The sequence below is a fragment of the Danio rerio genome, chromosome 24 (genome assembly GCF_052040795.2).
Source record: "Danio rerio strain M-AB ecotype USA chromosome 24, GRCz13ab, whole genome shotgun sequence".
Classification (NCBI taxonomy): domain Eukaryota; kingdom Metazoa; phylum Chordata; class Actinopteri; order Cypriniformes; family Danionidae; genus Danio; species Danio rerio.
The window spans coordinates 38,538,444-38,557,500 of NC_141044.1; the positions used below are offsets into that span (position 1 = coordinate 38,538,444).

General features: G+C 37.1%; 1 protein-coding gene across 5 annotated transcripts in view; it reads right to left on the minus strand.

The window, feature by feature from the left end:
• Nucleotides 1–19,057, minus strand: part of spidr (scaffold protein involved in DNA repair) — a 122,815-nt gene that overhangs the window by 56,884 nt on the left and 46,874 nt on the right. For 4 of the 5 annotated variants that reach the window (XR_015525304.1, XM_087310091.1, XM_087310090.1 and 1 more), the window contains 2 exons: nucleotides 17,739–17,949; nucleotides 16,715–16,920 (listed from right to left, as the gene is read on the minus strand). Coding sequence is in view for 3 of the 5 variants with exons in the window: in XM_087310091.1 (XP_087166217.1) it covers nucleotides 16,715–16,920; nucleotides 17,739–17,949 (417 nt within the window). In the remaining 2 variants the exon portion in view is untranslated. Of the gene's footprint in view, nucleotides 1–7,916; nucleotides 9,334–10,534; nucleotides 11,414–16,260; nucleotides 16,921–17,738; nucleotides 17,950–19,057 lie in introns of those variants that run through there. The other variant, XR_015525305.1, reaches the window with a different exon arrangement.

The window sequence follows — 19,057 nt, forward strand, 5'->3', positions numbered from 1 at the left end:
CCTTGATTATAGAATATAGTTCCACTTATTTTTCACAGCATTTCCTTTAATATTTTTTCTTCTAGAGAAAGTCTTGTTTGTTTTATTTTGGCCAGAATAAAAGCTGTTTCTTTATTTTTTTTAAACCATTTTAAGGTCAATATTATTAGCCACCTCAAGCAATATTTGTTTTTGATTGTCTATGGAACAAACCATCGTTATACAATGACTTGCCTAATTAACCTAGTTAAGCCTTTAAATGTCACTTTAAGCTAGTGTCTTTAAAAATATATAATAAATATTATGTACTTTCATCATGGCAAAAACAAAATAAATCAGAACAAATAAACAGATAAAATTATTAAAACTGAATTATTAAAACTATTATGTTTAGAAATATATTAAAAATATTCTTTCCAGAAAATTAAATACTCTCTTAGAGGATCTATTAAACGTTTTTACACAGTAAGGAATCCAATGATCTCATACTTTGAAAAAGGCCTAACACTTCACCCAAACTAAAACTAATAGAGGTCTATGCTTATAAGGATAATGCAATCAATCTTGATGGGCAAACATGACTGTTAAATACTTCCTCATTGTGCTATAAAAACTCTGTGACAATGTTAATATTTTATTTAATTTAGTATTAACATTTTTTTGTAACTATTATTTTTTATTTATATATATATATATATATATATATATATATATATATATATATATATATATATATATATATATATATATATATATATATATATAAATATATATATAATTCATTTTTTATTATTTGTTTATTTATTTTTTTGTTTGTTTGTTTGTTTGTTTTTCTTTTTGAAGGAGAGGGGGGGAAATGTATCAAATAAAAAAAGAAAAAGTCTTGCCAAATCCTTGTGTGTAATAATTCACCTTGTTTTTCTTTCAATAAACAAAATAAAAAATAAATAAATAAATAAATAAAAATATTTTTTCCGTTAAACAAAAATTGGGGGAAAAACATACAGGGGAATAATAATTCAGGAGGTCTAATAATTTTGACTTTAAATAATTGGAGTTTTTCTTTAAATCATCTTCAGCCAGATCAGGATAAAAGTAATGCTATTAAAAAGTATCCGCTCTAAGCACCTCCAATACTAAGTAGATCAAACAACATGATTAAACAAACTCCATTATGACAGCTAATGATGATGCTACGCCATGAGATGCCCTTTGATGAACTGTGACTAGCATTTCTGGATTGATCCTGACCGTTCGTTACCCTGTTATAGCGCTGCTAAAGAACACAGGGGTTAAGAGAGTGCGGTTGCGAACACTGAGGCTTGTTTAGACCCGTGTGTGTCTATGAAACCGGAGAGCAGGAGGGGTGACTGGGCAGTAGCACTTTTGTGGTATGGCCAGGTTGACATAAACAACCCCCTTCTTCTTTATTCCCTTCTGCTCCATTTCTGGCGTTTCCTCCAGCTTAGCAGGACAGGGCCGATGCCCCCACCGGGTCCCTGTCATTGGCTGGCCGCGGTCACTAGCCACTTTCAGGAATCTGTTATTATGAGCGTTCGCAGGAATTCGCAGCAACTTGGAGGCGCTTCCAGGAACTGCGATCCATTGAGCTTGTCCAAACACTCAAACACACACACACACTTCACACAAGCGTGCTCCATGTAGGTACCCCACTCCCCCTCTGTTTCCTTCACACATGCAGAAAAACTCATCTGCCGGCTGATAGGCTGAGAGGAAGCAGGTGGGGCTACGTCCACCACAGCGTCGGCCAATTGGAGCAGAGCTTTTGATAAACAGGCCTGTAATCTGACACCTAAAGCACATTGTGTTCTACTTCTTCTAGAAAACATCCAGCCCCTCCTGTCTGCGCACGGAGAACATCTTCAGCCTGTTTATACTGCTCGGAGTTTTTACTGGAACAACATATCTCCTTGGACTCAAAGTTGCATGCTAATTATTGTCTGGAAACAGGCCACAAAAACTTGAGGAGAGAAAAAAAATGCATAGGATGTGACTACAAACTGACAGTGTGTAATGAGGCGGGTGGAAGCACACGCATGTGGGAAGAAAATAGATATTGTCAACATGTTAGTTTGTATAAACAGAGAAAATGTGGGAACAAAATGTGTCGAGGGGGTGATTTTGTTAAGCAACGAAGCTGCGTTTTAGATGGCATAAACAGAGAAAATGAATTGCAAGCATATGCTTATAATCTGATTTTAAGCGTGTGTGTACTGTAGTAAATTTATAAACAGTCAAGACAGCTTTAAAATAAGGAACAATGAATCGTTTCTACCAGTGTCTTTTAGGATTTATAAAGTTACTTTAACTTATATTTGAGATTTCAGCATTAATTCATGAGAAAGACTTGGTTCATGTCACGATCACCAGCGATCTACAACCAGAGATTGCTAGTGAAAACGCTCACATTCACGTGCAAAACAAACCTGCCAGCTTATAGACTACAGATCCCAGTCATGCAACACACACACTCAACTGCTCCAACCGTAATTAAAACAAGTAGAATTCTTCGAAGGCATGGATTGTCAGTGTTGTGTTTATACTGCTCTGAGCTTTTACTGTAGTAAATTTATCAACAGAGTCAAGGCAGCTTTAAAATAAGGAACAATGAATCCTTTCTACCGGTGTCTTTTAGGGCTTAAACTACTAAAATGATGTTCGTTACATTACACATATTAAAAACAAAGCTTGAACAATTAAAAGCGTCACGAAACACCAAAACACATTTTTTGAGATGTTGACAGGGCTGTATTTGTCCCACATTGATAAAAAAAAACTATTAGGACACATATATTTCACAAAAAAATTACAATTGGTTGACGTTTTTGAAATTTCAGCATTAATTCATGAGAAAGACTTGGTTCATGTCATGTTTACCAGACATCTACAACCAGAGATTGCTGGTGAAAACACTCACATTCACGTGAACAACAAATCTGCCGGTTTATGGACTACAGATCCCAGTCATGCAACACACACACTCACCTGCTCTAAGTCACTATTGATTAAACTCACACAGCTGAAGCTGCTCACAGACTGATTACTTGGACTATAAGTACAGCTCAAACACACACAAATGCATGATAGCTTCGAAGACTGTCTTTACCTGTTACAGTGTTCGGAGAGACACCACGTTGTGTAGCCTACCGTAATTAAAACAAGTAGAATTATTCAAAGACATGGATTGTCAGTGTTGCGTTTATACTGCAGTGAGTTTTTACTGAAACAACATGTCTCCTTGGACTCAAAGTTACATGCTAATAATTGTCTGGAAACAAGCCACAAAAACTTGAGGGGAGAAAAAATTATGAAAAAATGCATAGGATGCGACTACAAACTGACAGTGTGTAATGAGGTGGGTGGAAGCACACGCATGTGGGAAGAAAATAGATATTGTCAACATGTTAGTTTGTGTAAACAGAGAAAATTTTGGACAAAATGTGTGTGTGGGGGTGGGGGGTGGGGTGGGGTTGATATTGTTAAGCATCGAAGCTGCATTTTAGATGGCATAAACGGAGGAAATGGATTGCAAGCATATGCTTATAATCTGATTTTAAGTGTGTGTGTACTGTAGTAAATTTATAAACAGTCAAGGCAGCTTTAAAATAAGGAACAATGAATCCTTTCTACCGGTGTCTTTTAGGGCTTAAACTATTAAAATGATGTTCGTTACATTACACATATTAAAAACAAAGCTTGAACAATTAGAAGCGTCACGAAACACCTAAACACATTTTTTGAGATGTTCACAGTCGTGTATTTGTCCCACATTAATAAAAAAAAAATCTATTAGGACACATATATTTCACAGAAAAAATGTTTAAAAAAAGGTTGTTTTTGTGTTATTTCGAGCAAATCTTCCAGTTTTAAAAAAATTTTGAAGCTGCGTCATGGCAATTACATCCTTGTGTGTATTCCAGAGTGGAGAGTGGATGTCTGTACTGGCCAGTACAACGTGACGTCTTTGAAATTTCAGCATTAATTCATGAGAAAGACTTGGTTCATGTCACGTTTACCAGACATCTACAACCAAAGATTGCTGGTAAAAACACTCACATTCACGTGAACAACAAATCTGCCGGTTTATGGACTACAGATCCCAGTCATGCAACACACACACTCACCTGCTCCAAGTCACCATTGATTAAACTTTTCAATTTTTTCATTGATTGAAAAAATTGATTAAATGATTTAGTTACTAAGTTTACAGTATGGTAATATCACTACAATATTATGGTCTGAAAGATCAGCTGTAAATGCTGCTCTCCGAATGTAAACACCTTAATCAAACTATTACCGTCTTGTAGGATTATCACACTGTATGATTTATGCCGCATTTTGTGAAAGGACAGTTTATATACACACGGCTGTTTGATGCTATTCTCTGCATCTAGGGTTTTTCTCCCATTCAGCGTGTGGTATCAACAATTTCATTAAAACTACACTCTTCCAGCAGTTCCTTGCATCCATATCTCGTTTGTCACAGGGGGCACGCATGAAATGTTCCTTAATGAAAGTGAAAGTGCCAAACTTCAGGTGAAGTCGACAAATTAAGAATGAAACACCCGAAGTTACACAAAACTCTGGAGGAAATGTGGATTGCAAGGCAATGATGCAATGACGCTAATCGAATTAAGTGCTATAATACGTAAAACGGGACCATGAATGAAACATTTAAAAAGCATCTCATGTAAACACCTTGATCATATTATTGTATGACTCAGAATAAAGCAAATAATTTGATTACTGATGTCCATGTACAGTTAACGTCACTGTCCATCTCCCCTGCATCTGTGTTTGTGTTGCTGCTGCCAAAATCAGCGCGTACATGTACTGAAACTCCCCTTTTCATGCAGATCCTCGATCGCCACTCCCACTTAAAGCGGGACTCATCCACTTTCTTTTTTCAAACTAGAGGTGTGAAAACACCCCGCTGAGACAATCTTCAGTGTAATTATAGATCACTAGAAAAAAAACTGACAGTTGCATTAGCAACATCAAGATTAAAAATGATAGTGAGTGTGCAGAAGTTGAACTGAACAGTCAGCTGACCCAGTCTGACTCAACAAAACAAGCAGAAGGAGACAATTTATTGTGCATCTGGTAACATATAACGTCAGTGTTATTTTACTTCATCTGCAAACTTTGGCCAAGATGAATCAAATCACGAGGGAGCAATGATGCGGTGGCATAACCAAAATATGCAGTAAAGACTGTCATTCTGAACATAGATTTAGCTGTGATTATGTTTTGGTGTGTTTGGCAGACTCTCTTCATGCATACTATAGATTTTCAGCATGTACACTCATGGGAATCCAAACCATGTGCTACCGGCAACAAAACCAGTGAAGTAATTTAGCGGATTTGAATAAATAAATAAATTAAAACCACAACACAGAACATTCAAAGAAAATTCATGTACTGTTTACACAGATTATTCATCTGTTTATGCCAAAGCAATTCATTCTTGAGTAGCATTTTAAACAACCCAAAACAAAAGTAAAAACAACATTGCAACCATTCAGATAATGTAATATGTAGCAAAATAGGTATTCTAATATTTTTAATATTGTACTATACTTTTGCTAATTTAAATACATATCAATAAACTACACACAATTTATTATCCGCTTGTTAAGTGGTGACGTGTTTGTGACGTATGTAATAATGTTTCCGGGTCCAAGCCGCCATTCATTTGAGTAGAGAAATCATTCATTTATGATCACGTTTTATTCCTATTACACAATAAAGTTAATTTTATATAAAGTCATAGTGTACACAACAATATCTGGGCTTGCTGCATAACAAATACCAAAAATGAAACAATTTTAAAAATGAATCACTTTCTGGCCATCGGATATTAGGCATGGACACATATATTGCGATCGTGATTTCTGAAAGCATTAAATCGCTTTGTAAATGTTTATTATTACCATTTCATGAGTCTCCCCATTCAGTTGAATAGAGCGCTTGGACCCGGAAGCCGCTTCGCGTGACGTCACACTTAACAAGCGGATTATTATTATTATTATTATTATGCAAAACTGCCACTATAATAAATATAATTAAACCACAAAAAGGAAAATTATACACAATCTCACATTCTTTCTTTTTTTATTGAAATAATTATTATTTATAGTGTAAAGGACTATTTAAAAATCTATTAGTTTTGCGGTTTATAGTGCAAAAAAGAAATGTTGTATATGTACTATATTTTTATACATAAAAATGTTTTAAATGTAACAATAAGTATTACTATGATTGTGCTATATTTTTATTACTATTATTAATAGTATTATTACTATTATTATATGCAAAACAATAATAAATCTAATTAAACCACAAAAAAGAAAATTATACACAATTTTTAAATAACTGTTGTAATATATATATATATATATATATATATATATATATATATATTTAATTCTAACTATTTAAAATTAGTTCTGGGGTACAAAAAAATATATAGTGCCTATTTTTGTATATGTACTATATTTTGACACTATAAAATACGTAAAAGAATTACTACTTACTATGATTTTGTACTATATATTTTATCATGAAAAATGTAAATAAGTGGTCATTAAAATACATCTCAATAAACTACACACAAAATAAATTATTATTATTATTATTATTATTATTATGAAATAAAGCCACTATATTAATTATAACTAAACCACAAAACTGTAAATAATAAACCATTTTTTATAATTGTTGTTATATTTTTATTTCTTTTAATTCAAATTTTTGTATATGTACTATGTTTTAGACACTATAAAAATATATTTTAAATGTAAAATAATTATTATTACTTATACATGATAAAAAAATATTATCACTATAATTTTGCACTATATTTTAAATCATAAAAATATAAATAAGTGGTCATTAAAATAAATGTCAATAAATTCCAAACCAAAAATTATTATTATTATTATTGTTATTATTATTATGCAAAACTGCCAGTATAATAAATATAATTAAACTACAAAAATGAAAATTATACACACATTTTCAATTACTGTTGTTATAATTTTTCTTATTTTTAAATTCAAATTTTTTGTGTGAAAGACCGTTCAAAAAAATCTATTAGTTCTGGGTATATGGTACAACAATATATATTATACATATTTCTGTATATGTACTATATTTTTGACACTATTAAAATATATGTTTTAAATATAAAATAATTAGTATTACTTACTTTGATTTTGTATTATATGTTTTATCCTAAAAATATAAGTGGTAATTAAAATACATATCAATAAATTACAAAGAAAGGAAAAATATTATCATTATTTTTTTTTATTACTACTACTACTACTACTACTACTAATGCATATAAAATTGATACTGTTTCTCATGAAATTGCTAAAAATACAAATATCTCTCTCTAAAAAAAGTGAGATAAACAGTCCTTTTCACTTTCTCAGATCATGAGGCCTGTCCAAATGAAGATGATTTATGAGTGAATAAACAGAGTAAGTGACAGAAGAAGCATGTGAGATTTGGGAATGGGAGCCAGTCATATGTTGGGTCAGCTTAAAATGTAATGCATTGTGTGTGTGTGTGTGTGTGTGTGTGTGTGTGTGTGTGTGTGTGTGTGTGTGTGTGTGTGTGTGTGTGTGTGTTTGTGTGTTTGTGTGTGTGTGTGTGTTTGTGTGTGTATATATGTGTGTGTTTGTGTGTGTTGGCTCCATCTTTGTCAGCTCCTTCACTCAGACTCAAATCCAGTCAGGGTTTCCCCCATCAACACACACTCCGTTCCCCAATGTCTCGTCTTCCCGTGTCCCTGTGTTTACGGCCTGCAGCGTCTGACTGGGATCCAGTTACCGACAGTCAAATGACTATTTTTCCATCACCCTTCATCAACATAGCACCACGTGCATTTTTTAACAACAAAACAACATGTGTGTGTGTGTGTGTGTGTGTGTGTGTGTGAGTGAGGGAGAGATCAGAGGGAGGAGAACGTGGATACTTAATGGATATCATTTCAGTCTCACTGCATTCATAAAGCAGGTCTATAATTAAACCTGTCCTGCACACACTGATGCGTTTAAAGCAACACTCCACTTTTTTGTTATAGATTCATTTTACAAGACTCCTAAACAGATGAGTTTTACCCTTTTGGAATCTATTCAGCTGATCTTCGGGTCTGGCTGGAGCACTTTTAGCTTAGTTTAGCATAAATCATTGAATCAGATTAGACCATTAGCATCTCATGACTGCAGCAGGCGAAATGATATTATGCAGCACCTGAAAATAGTCCCCAGCAAGGTAACAATATTAGCACTGCATTAAATCAGAATAGTCAAGCTTTAACTAAGAAAATTATCTTAACTCTTTTTTAACATTTGAGATGCTAATGGTCTAATCTGATTCAATGACTTATGCTAAGCTAAGCTAAAAGTGCTCCAGCTAGAAGTGTGGGCGTCGAGTAGAGTTGAAATCAAGTCAACTTTATGGTAATTAGATATGACGTGGTTTGGTGGCAAGCAATCAGAATGAAGATGTTCACAGCTTGAGAGGAGTTCAGAGAACACAGTCCTGTGAACTTTAGTTTCAACTACAGTTGTTCCCAAGGGTTTAATGATTGCGGTCGTGGGATTTTCAATTATTTACGATGTTTTCTAACAGGAACATGCATTAAATAAGATACTGGCCAGTCATGATGTGCATTATGTTATATATCTTTAAAAAAGCCGGAATCTCATGCGAAATTACAAAACAGTTTTGCTGCTGTTAAGTGAAGCAAAGCCACACCACATGTAACTTGATCTTCCATTGGTAAATTAATTTGATAAGAAGTGCGCAACATTTTCACGCTAGAAAGCATGTTTTATGCAGGAATGTAACTGATATGCTGCAACGGCTCCTTTAAATACGAGATCAATGTAGCGAGTTTTGACGCTCTCGCCACCGGAGCTAAAGGCAGACAGCGTTGTCACAAGGGCAGCCAGAGCAACCTTGGACACTCTCGCCGCTTTCGGTGTGAACATAGACTGTAAAATATATGGACGTAGTATCCGTGACGTCACCCATAGGTTTCTAAAGAGCGCAAAAGAAGCCACAAGTAGGCGCGGCCAACCGTCGCCATTTTGTTCGAGCGTCATCACACCCACGGCGGGATACCAAACAAGGGCAAAGAGGCGGAGAGTGAGCGGAGCTACAGACGCATGCTGCATTTTGCTTGGACCTGGTTCAGACACCTGGTTTACTTTGGGAGAAATGCTTAATACTTCATCACTTGTGACTCGTTTGTATTCTGACCACTTGTGCTTGCTTGTACACTATATCAATAAAGTGTTTAGACTTTTAAAAACACTGCTGTAATACATTAAGCCACTAAACATTGTTCTTATGACGTTTCTCAACAGGAGGAAAACGCGAATTACATCCAAACACCTCAGATATAGTCTGTATTAGTTAATGTAAGACTATTAATGAAATCCAGCATAACACTGTATGACAACGCTTCAGATGACGGTTCTAGAGCCTACAGCTAATCAATCTGACAGATTCTGGAGTGCATTACAGCTCTAAATATAAATATAAACGATAAATGATCTTAAATAAATCAAATACATGTATAGAGATGGTATATAAGTATATAACTTTACTCACATGGGAAACGGAGGCCACGTGAACGGTTTGTGAGCACAATTAAGTGCCCTCAGCATGACATTCCATCAAATAATTGTAGGAAACAAGTCCAAAAGGCAGTCGACTGTGTAAAGCCACATAAAACAACACAGAAATACGATAAATATGCCGAGTTCAGTGGCTAATCTGCAGGATTCAGCTGAGGTGACGTGATGGCGACCAACGAGACCTAGCTGTCACTCAAGTGACCACTCCCTTAATTATGCAAACTTAATATAAAGGAAACGGATGAGTTATAAAAAAATTCACCCCCCTCACAGTTGTCATGAAGGGTAATATTAGCTGTATTAACCAAAATCTTTTTTTGTACCAGGCTGTAAACACCTTTTTTTCTGCTGTAAAGTTGGCCATTCTAACAGTGGGCTCAATTGAAATTTGCTCTGTTTTGGAGCCAGGAGCGGCTAAGACTAGCGGAATTTCGGATGAATTGCAGTTTTAGTTACTTCCGTATTGGCTTCCTGAGAGAGAGCGGGAGGTTGCCGCTTGGGTGTGAACCATAAACTGTAAAATATATGGACGTAGTATCCGTGACGTCACCCATAGGTTTCTAAAGAGTGCAAAAGAAGCCACAAGTAGGCGCGGCCAACCGTCGCCATTTTGTTCGCGCGTCATCACGCCCATGGCGGGATACCAAACAAGGGCAAAGAGGCGGAAAGTGGGCGGGGCTACAGACACCTGCTGGCATTTAGCTTGGACCTGGTTCAGACACACTTTACTTTGGGAAAACGCTTAATACTTTATCACCTGTGACTCGTTTGTATTCTGACCACTTGTGCTTGGTTGTACACTATATCAATAAAGTGCTTAGCTTTAAAGTGCTTGCTTTTAGCTTAGCTTAGCATAAGTCATCCACTTTTAAAAACACTGTAATACATTGAGCCACTAAACATTGTTCTTATGACGTTTTTCAACAGGAGGAAAACGCGAATTACTTCCAAACACTTCAGATATAGTCTGTGTTAGTTAATGTAAGACTATTGAGGAAATCCAGCATAACACTGTATGACAACGCTTCAGATGACGGTTCTAGAGCCTACAGCTAATCAATCTGACAGATTCTGGAGTGCATTACAGCTCTAAATATAAATATAAATGATAAATGATCTTAAATAAAACAAATACATGTATAGATGGTATAGAAGTATATAACTTTACTCACATGGGAAACGGAGGCCACGTGAATGGTTTGTGAGCACAATTAAGTGCCCTCAGCATGCCATGTCTTCTAATAATTGTAGGAAACAAGTCCAAAAGGCAGTTGACTGTGTAAAGCCACATAAAACAACACAGAAATACGATAAATATGCCGAGTTCAGTGGCTAATCTGCAGGATTCAGCTGAGGTGACGTAACGGCGACCAACGAGACCTAGTTGTCACTCAAGTGGCCACGCCCTTAATTATGCAAACTTAATATAGCTTAATATAAAGGAAACGGATGAGTTATAAAAAAATTCACCCCCTCACAGTTTTCATGAAGGGTAATATTAGCTGTATTAACCAAAATCTTTTTTTTGTACCAGGCTGTAAACACCTTTTTTCTGCTGTAAAGTTGGCCATTCTAACAGTGGGCTCAATAGAAATTTGCTCTATTTTGGAGCCAGGAGCGGCCAGGACTAGCGGAATTTCAGATGAATTGCAGTTTTATTTGCTTCCGTATTGGCTTCCTGAGGGAGATCGGGAGGTTGCCGCTTGGTGTGAACTCACAGTAATGTCTTAGGCCGTACTCACACTAGGTACAGTTGCCTCGAATCGGGACAAAGCACGCTTGTCCCCCCTCCCGTCTCCCCCGACGGGCCACGCTCACACCACAAACGGGCTTCGGCACGCTTACGTCATCGCTGCTGCGCTGTTCAGTGAGAAGCGCTCTCTCACTCAGCAGCACAGTGGAGATTTCTCTAGTTATATCATTTCAGTCGTTTGATATGCCGTCAAATATTTCGCCAAACAGTCCTTAGGGATGCGGGGACACGCAGTCAGATTTTTCGCCGAACAGATCCGCCACTTTTGGCGCTCATAAACAATCATAAAGCTCTCGTGCTGCAGGAATAAGGAGGTCTGCTGAAGGCGCGCAGCTGTCATGCAGTGAGGGGTTTGCGTCTTTGATAAACTACAGCAGTTTGCGTTCACTGAACAGTAAGAATGATTAATAAATCCATATGAAACAGTCCCTTAAAAGTCACGTCTTGCTTTCAGTTTCGGGCTTTGGCGCGTTTTGCACTCACACACAAGCGTACCGCGCCAAAGCCCAAGTGAACCGCGCTCAGGCACACCTCTTCCAACCGGGCCAGGGCCGGCCAAGTGAACCGTGCTTGAGCCCGATTCAGCGCACTCACACTTCTCAAACGATCCGGGAAACGGGCCTGGGCACGGTACGGATGGCATAGTGTGAGTAGGCCCTTAATTGATGTTCAACACACATAAATTAGTTCAAATGTCAGAAAGTTTTGTCCAGGGTTTTGGGACCCTTTAACGGTTTTCGAATGAGAAAACGAGTGCATACTTGATTGTTATTACTACAGCAGCACCAGCTAGCAACACAACAGTGAGCTACGCACAGCGAAACAAGTGTTTTCTTCATATCTAGACGCATCTTTATATCAGGTTATGATATTTCTAACACTATTCTGCTTTCATGCCGGGCACATTCGCACTCTCACTTTCTGTCATTTATTTCCGTTTTTCCCAGAAAAGCGTGGCCATGGATCACTGACATTACTGGGCTTAATTAGAGATGTTTGTAGAGTTTTACCATATGGCCTGGAGAACCGTGTGAGGCACAGAATGACAGAGAGAGAAAGAGAAAGACAGAGAGAGAGAGAGAGAGAGAGAGCACTCTGTGTACTGGGAGGAGTTGTTTGGTTAGTCATTGACAGAATATGGAGCAAAGTTACTCTCTCACACCATTTATCACTCCATGAGGAGATTGACCTCTTGAAGCTTCAGCGGTGGAGTATAGAACAGACAATGGCCTAATTATACTGCACTGGAACATGAGGTGCGTGCTTACTCAGTGCAAACACACAATATGATGGTGTTTTACACTTTTAATAAAGCCTACAAAAACCATCACACGTGAAAAAGATGAGTCTGGCAAGGCAGATTCTAAATTATTGTCTATCTCCATTATCTATCTGTCATATTTATAAAGGTTATTTATCATATCCCCGAGCACATTTCCAATCAATTCAACTGCTTTTTTTAAACACAAAATTAGAGCAAATGTTTTGAGCCGTGAGTAACTGGTTTGTTAAACTGGTTTGGCTGGTTACTGAAGAAGGGGAGTACACTAATGAAATGCACATTCTTGTATTGACATAGGTCTTAAGTCATTGTGCTGGTAAGCAATTCAAAGCACCCAGGTTTGCTTCAGTTTATTTTTGAAAAGCCATGCAGATTAAAAAAAAGGATAGAAAGAAAAAAAGATTTATGTTAATTTGTATAATTATTTGTAATCTTCATCTCTGTACTATTCAAAAGTTTGGGGTTAGTGAATTTTACGTTTACAGAACAACTAGTAAATTACATTTCAAATAAACACAGCTCTTTTAAGAAACACTGAAATAAAATATATGTATTAGTAGGGATGTAACGGTATCAGAATTTCACAGTACGGTAATACATCGGTATGAATGTCACGGTACGGTATTTATTGAATCATTTACAGGAAAAAACAAAACTTATGAAAATACTCCAAAAAAGTGCCAAAAGTGTCAATGACATACAAATTAGCCATCTATCTGTAAGCTTTGAAACAGGAACTTCAATTTTAATAACAAAAAAATATTAAACCATGTAAAAAATAAAGTTTCAATTTAGTATTGTTGAAAACTCATTACATTCAACATTTAATCACTCACTCACTTAGATAGAGATGGGTTTAAAGGAAAATTATCATATAAATATAATCTGGTAAAAGCTGGTATCTCTGGGTATTTACAATGTCCCCTGCAACAGAAAAAAAAAACCTCTCATTTGGGACTGAGGTTTCTGGGCAAGAGAGATATGACTTGGCCCAGGTTGACAGCAGTGGGTAACGTTGTGCATTGTCTTTCCCCCACTTGAGAGGACAAACCATGAGTAAGATAGAGGTCTCATGTCTGCATCAATCTGAACAGTGTGCTGACAACACCGCTATTCAGTACGCGCGCGACAACACAGCTGATAAGAACTCGCGCGACAACACAGCTGATAAGAACTCGCTCGACAACACAGCTGATAAGAACTCACGCGACAACACCGCTATTCAGTACGTGCGCTGCGACAACACCCGCTTTAGAGTGTTCAAGCTCTTTTTCATCCCCGCTTCTAGCAACACACTCCATTTCCGCATTAGTGGATCTGTAGCGACAACAGACCGCAAGGAATGATGGTCAAGCATGGGCTGATGGGAATTGTAGTTTTCGCTACCTCCCGTTCGCTTCATTCGCCTGAGCAAATTTTCTCAGAAGACCTATAGTTTTACCGAGTCATGCGACTTCGGTAATATCGAAAAAAATTAATATTGCGGTATGACGGTATTTACAATACCGTTACATCCCTATGTATTACAGTTTCCACAGAAATACGAAGCAGAAACACTTCTTTGTTACAGGGCAGTGCGTTTAACAGACATCGCGTCGCAATCGCGATCTGGACATGTGCGATTTCTAAATCATCACAAACAACATGATCTTTTTACCGAATGATACTTCTCTCGCGATATACTATTTGAACCATTCATAATGCAGCGCCACTAAACCAAAGACTACAGAATACACAAGACACATCACTTGCAGGGCTCGAAATCAACTTTTTACATGGTAGCACCGGTGCCCTACTTCAAATATTTAGGAGCACCAGAAAAAAATTTTGGTAGCACCCACCAAAAATGAACGAGCATCATTGCAAATTGTATTTTAAGGGATTTATTGTATTTGAAAACAACATCAAGTCTAACAAAAAACAAACAACGATATAACTAACGCTGGGATGACTTATTGATATTTGTGTGCAATAATTACAAAATGTATATCTAATAATTATTAAATATTAACGATGACAAAAATGACGATAATACTTGTAATGTATAAAACAACGAATTACATTTCTCATTATCAAGCTGCCTATAATGAGTTATCTGCTATAAAAAGTATATTACTTTATGAAAAAATTCATTTATGGTTTGCATCAAACAAAAATGAATGTAATAAATAATATTTCTGCTACAAAACAATCAAAAGATTATAATAAGTCATTCAAATCAAGGCTGAAAGCTGCAAAACTGTTTTTTTTAGTGAGTAACTATGTAAAAAAATAACATGCATCTCAAGAAAGAATGGACAAAAGAAAGGAAGAAAAGTTCTATCCCTCTTTAAATGTTTTGGTTTGTGTCATTTTAAGGGTTTACTCACACTATAGCCCCTTTCACACATACAGACCTTTCCGGAAAACTACCGGCAATTTTCTGGAAAGGTTGTATGTGTAAACAGGCCCTTTTTGAAAATACCGGTAAATTCGTTCCGGCTATTTTCCAGAGAGAGAAGTTGTAACATTACCAGTAATTTGCCGGAATGCTGCGCTGTTTGAATGCAGAAGGAAGATTGCCGGAAAGAGCGCGTACACGTCTAGAACGTGCTGACGTGAGACGTCTACTTTAGCCAATCAGAACAGTCAGACGCATTCACGTGCGTGCGGTTTGTGAGAAGAAAAGCCTTTGAATATTTTTCCAGACACATTTAGCTGCAAGATGTTAGTCAGATGACGTTTCTATGTTCCTTCTTAATGCTAACTGTGTAAATAATTATCAATAAAATGTTTATGATATTACGTTGTTTGTTTACCTTCAAGCTTTGCGTGTGCCCGTGAGCGCCCATAGCGCCAGCACACACACATATCAAGTACATCTCGACATGCGAAAGTGCTTCTCTATGTTTTCATTGGAGTTGTACTCAATACTGATCCATCCAAAGAGTTTGTAATGTAGTCAAATGTTTACAAACACAAGCGCAGCCGTTTAGAGGTCATCCGTTTCCCAGATAGTTTGAGAAGTGATTGATCTGAATCGGGCTCAGGCACAGTTCCCTTTGTCGGCCCTGGCCCGGTTGGAAGAGGTGTGCCGGTTCACTTGGGCTTTGGCACGGTACGTTTGTGTGTGAGTTCAAAACGTGCCTGAGCCCGAAACTGAAAGCGAGATGTGACTTTTAAGGGGCTGTTTCATACGAATTTCTTAATCATTCTTACTGTTTAATGAACACAAACTGTCGTAGGTTATTAAAGACACAAACCCCTCACTGCACGACAGCTGCGCCTTCAGCAAACCTCCTAATTCCTGCAGCACGAGGACTTTATGATTGTTTATAAGCGTCAAAAGTGCCTGATCTGTTTGGCGAAATATTTAACTGCATGTCACTGCATATCAAACGACTTAAACGATATAACTAAAGAAATCTCCACTGTGCTGAGTGAGAGCGCTTCTTACTGAACAGCGCATCATCGATGACGTAAGCGTGCCCAGGCCTGAATGTAATGTGAGTGCGGGCCCTCTGGGGAGACAGGAGCGGGGACAAGTGTGCTTTGGCCCGGTTCAAGGCAACTGTACATAGTATGAGTACGCCCTAAATGCTCAGTCTCGTTATGAGCTGTTTTTCATTTTTCTGTGTTTGTGGAAAAAAGCAGGCGAGTTAGCCGGACCAATATATGAGCAGGATTCTTGCGATGACCATCTGCGCAATACCGCTCTATGTTATGAGCCGCAGATTCAGTTATGGTATGGTAGATTTGACATTTAGCAGACATTTGCGCTGAACAACGCTGTTCAAGATTCGGGCACCTTCTCCAAATACACTCGATTGATGTCGGCTGGCGGATCACCATTCACCACATGTCATCAGTGCCATTATTTGAAACTTTAGGTGGGGTTTGCAAACCTGTATACTTTTCACTCTTCAGCTGTTTGCATTTCCAGCGGTCACAAAAGCTCCCTGTCATCTGTCTTTTGCATGTTGTTTACAAATTATTATGATTTGTTTTTCTCCATTTAAACCAGTGAAAAATGATGTTCAGTACCTGCCGATGTCTTGTGCTGATTCTGGTGGAGGTTTGGTCAGCGCTCTTTGCTGGAGTGAAGCTCTGTGAAGAGACTGTGTGATGGGGATACAGTAAACCCTCTGAACAACCACCTCAACAGGGCCGCTCTGAGACCCCGACGGCCCGCAATCCTCCACTGCATCCAGCAGAGACTTCCGAACTCCTGTACTGGCCAACTCAACCACCTTAGAATGAAAGAATGGAAAAGTGCTTTTTATAAAAGCACAACATTAGTAATAGTTCTCATCACATTTATGTTTTATTGCATTATTTCCATATTAAATATCCCCACAGAATGGACCAGAAACTCATAACAAGGATCAGTGTTGCCATGTCATCTCAAATTGCTCTTAAAATGACGTCTTTATCAAACTCAACAGATCTTTTAGGACAATTTACTATAAAAGGCTTATCTAGTTGAACACCGACCAGCTGGAAAAACCTTTAATCTGCAAGAATTAATTTTATATATTTAATGTCTTTATGTTCATAGGTTCTTTTCACTATGCAAGTTCTTTTGTGTGTGTGGCACAGTTATGAAATAAGGACTCTTAACTGCAAACCAAATCTACTTTTGGGTATAAATAAAGTAACCTAACCTAAAAGAAATGCTAAATTTGTTGCTGGGTGCTCTTTGAAAAATATGTTGCTAGGCTAGAACGAAAAGTTGCTAAATCTAGCAACAAAATTTGTCAACACAGATTGACTGAATGACAGAGACTAAATGAACTGCATCATTCTTCAAATATCTTCTTAAAAAAGAATCTGCTGAGCACTCGCCCGACAAGAAAATTCGCCTTAGCCTTTGACACTAAACCAAATATTTATGCATGAAAACAACATCCCTCATTAATCACGAGACGAGTCACCGGAAACGGCAGCTGTCTCCAGTCCAGCGGCACATCTCTAAAACCACACGCTGAAATCTAACATAGGCGGGGGTCCCTCTTCTGGGAATTTGCGTTTGCTTCCCATGATCACATGAGACGAACAGCTGACCAACCTGTTTACAGGGAACAGATCTCTCGGTTGACACTTGGCTCGTCTCTGACCACCAAAGGCACCTGGTTAATGGTGGAGGTCTGCATTTCTCCACGGCCACTGCAGATTTTGGGCCTTCTGCGCTTTCTGCTTTGATCTCCATGCAGACTTTCTGACTGAAGTGAGTGTTGAGGATTATGGGATAGCGTTCACCCTCCAAAATCAGATTCTGCCTAAAGGGAGATTAAAAAAAAGGGCTGTTGTTTCTGGATAAGACATCTAATGTTTTGTAAATGCCAAATGATGATGATTTTGTGATATTTTGTACCCTTTCATTAGTACTGACGCTCAAATCACTGTATTTTGATACTCTTTCTTTCCCTCTATGAATAGAAATCATATTTGCTGCATTACAGTTGTTCATTAGCTGTAATATGGACCTGCTTTATTGCTGAGAAATAATAAAAAAAACATTTTCAAGTTTTAAATATCCATATGCTTTCGGTCCTAAAAAGTATCCTGTTACTCTTTCAGTGTAAGAAATTACATATGGTACCTTTTTTGCACACCCGTTTTTATCAAAAGAGCTATAAATATAACAATGGTTCTTTTAGTTTTGCAACAAAGGAATTAGCATGTGACTGAACTACATGAATGAATAAAACTAAATCACAAACAATGTTTCAAGCCTGTTTAGACACAAAGAAATACATTTTTGATGCATCACTTGCTTTTGTACATATCTCAGACAGTTCAACCTAATAAAGGTAAATGTACTGACAACATGGGTTGCTCTACAATTTAGTTTTTTTATTTAACAGGAACAAAAGCAAAAAAACATTAAAAATTACTTACGAAAAATACTGACCCTGTATTTTATTTAGCCAACTCCACAAATCACACATTACTGTCTGGCTAGTTTCTGTCCTATACTTGAAAGCTACAACATTCCTGAACATTATCACCAATCAACCTAGAAAACAGGGCATCAGTATATTGTAAACTGATAGGTTCAAATATTCCTTTCCAGTTATCAAAGACATAATTTGTTACTTAATTTTTAAATTTTACAAAATTTTTTTAATTTTGTAGCTATTAAATTTTAAAATTGTAATATAAACATCAGTGTTAGACCTATGAATGATAAAAACATATTCTGTAATAGTAAAACCACCCGGGTCTCCACTTTTGCATGGTCTCGTTTTTGGTTTTAACAAACTTATCCCTCTGGTTTTTCCAAACTTTTACAAAAACTTTCCTCCTTTCCCACTGTTGCAATTTATAATCAAGAATTATTGGTCATCTGGCTCTCCCTATGATCACGCAAGGATGGATCATAAA